Consider the following 762-nt stretch of genomic DNA (forward strand, 5'->3'; position numbering starts at 1 on the left):
GTAGTTTTATTTTTATTTTATTTATTTTATTTATTTCCTTTTTTTTCTTTTTCTTTGTGTATACACCACAGCCGCACTGCTGCTCCTCTCCCTATACACCCAACGCTAGCCCCCGCCTTCATACACCCCCAGCAGCAGCAGCAGCAGCAGCAGCAGCAGCAGCTGCAGCAGCAGCAGCAGCAGCGGCAGCAGCAGCAGCAGCAGCATATGATAAGACAGCCCCATAACCTTTCTCTACTCTTCTTGCATGCAACCCCAAACACCCTATACACCCGACAGATCCGCAGCCGCAGCAGCTGCAGCAGCAGCAGCAGCAGCAGCAGTGACAGCAGCAGTGACAGCAGCAGCAACAACGGGAGCAGCAGCAGCAGCGACGGGAGCAGCAGCAGCAGCAGCAGCAGCAGCAAGACAAAGGGCCCATTTCTGGTTATCACCGAAGGCGCAAAGAAGAAGCTGCAGGTACAGCAGCAGCAGCAGCAGCAGCAGCAGCAGCAGCAGCAGTAGCAGCAGCAGCAAGAGCAGCAGCCGCAGCAGCAACTGCAGCAATTCCTTCTTGAATATTTATATACACCCCAAATATAGCCGCATGCATGCATTGAGTATATTACCAGCAGCAGCAGCAGCAGCAGCAGCAGCAGCAACAGCAGCAGCAGCTTCAGCAGCTTCAGCAGCAGCAGCAGCAACAGCATGCTATGTGATATGTTTGTTTGTTGCGTTGCTTTAGGAGATGCTACAGAAGCAAATAGAAGAAGCAGCCAGCAG

The 762-nt window shown here is 52.6% G+C and overlaps 1 protein-coding gene across 1 annotated transcript; it reads left to right on the forward strand.

Moving 5' to 3' along the window:
* Positions 1–207: 207 nt before the first annotated feature.
* On the forward strand, positions 208–504 carry EMH_0012940 (uncharacterized protein; the record flags this gene model as incomplete). Its single annotated transcript, XM_013499685.1, has 1 exon — positions 208–504. The coding sequence occupies one exon, from the start codon at positions 208–210 to the stop codon at positions 502–504; it is 297 nt and encodes a 98-aa protein (XP_013355139.1).
* Positions 505–762: the final 258 nt, after the last annotated feature.

The sequence above is a fragment of the Eimeria mitis genome, genomic scaffold (genome assembly GCF_000499745.2).
Source record: "Eimeria mitis Houghton genomic scaffold, Emh_scaff456, whole genome shotgun sequence".
Lineage (NCBI taxonomy): Eukaryota > Apicomplexa > Conoidasida > Eucoccidiorida > Eimeriidae > Eimeria > Eimeria mitis.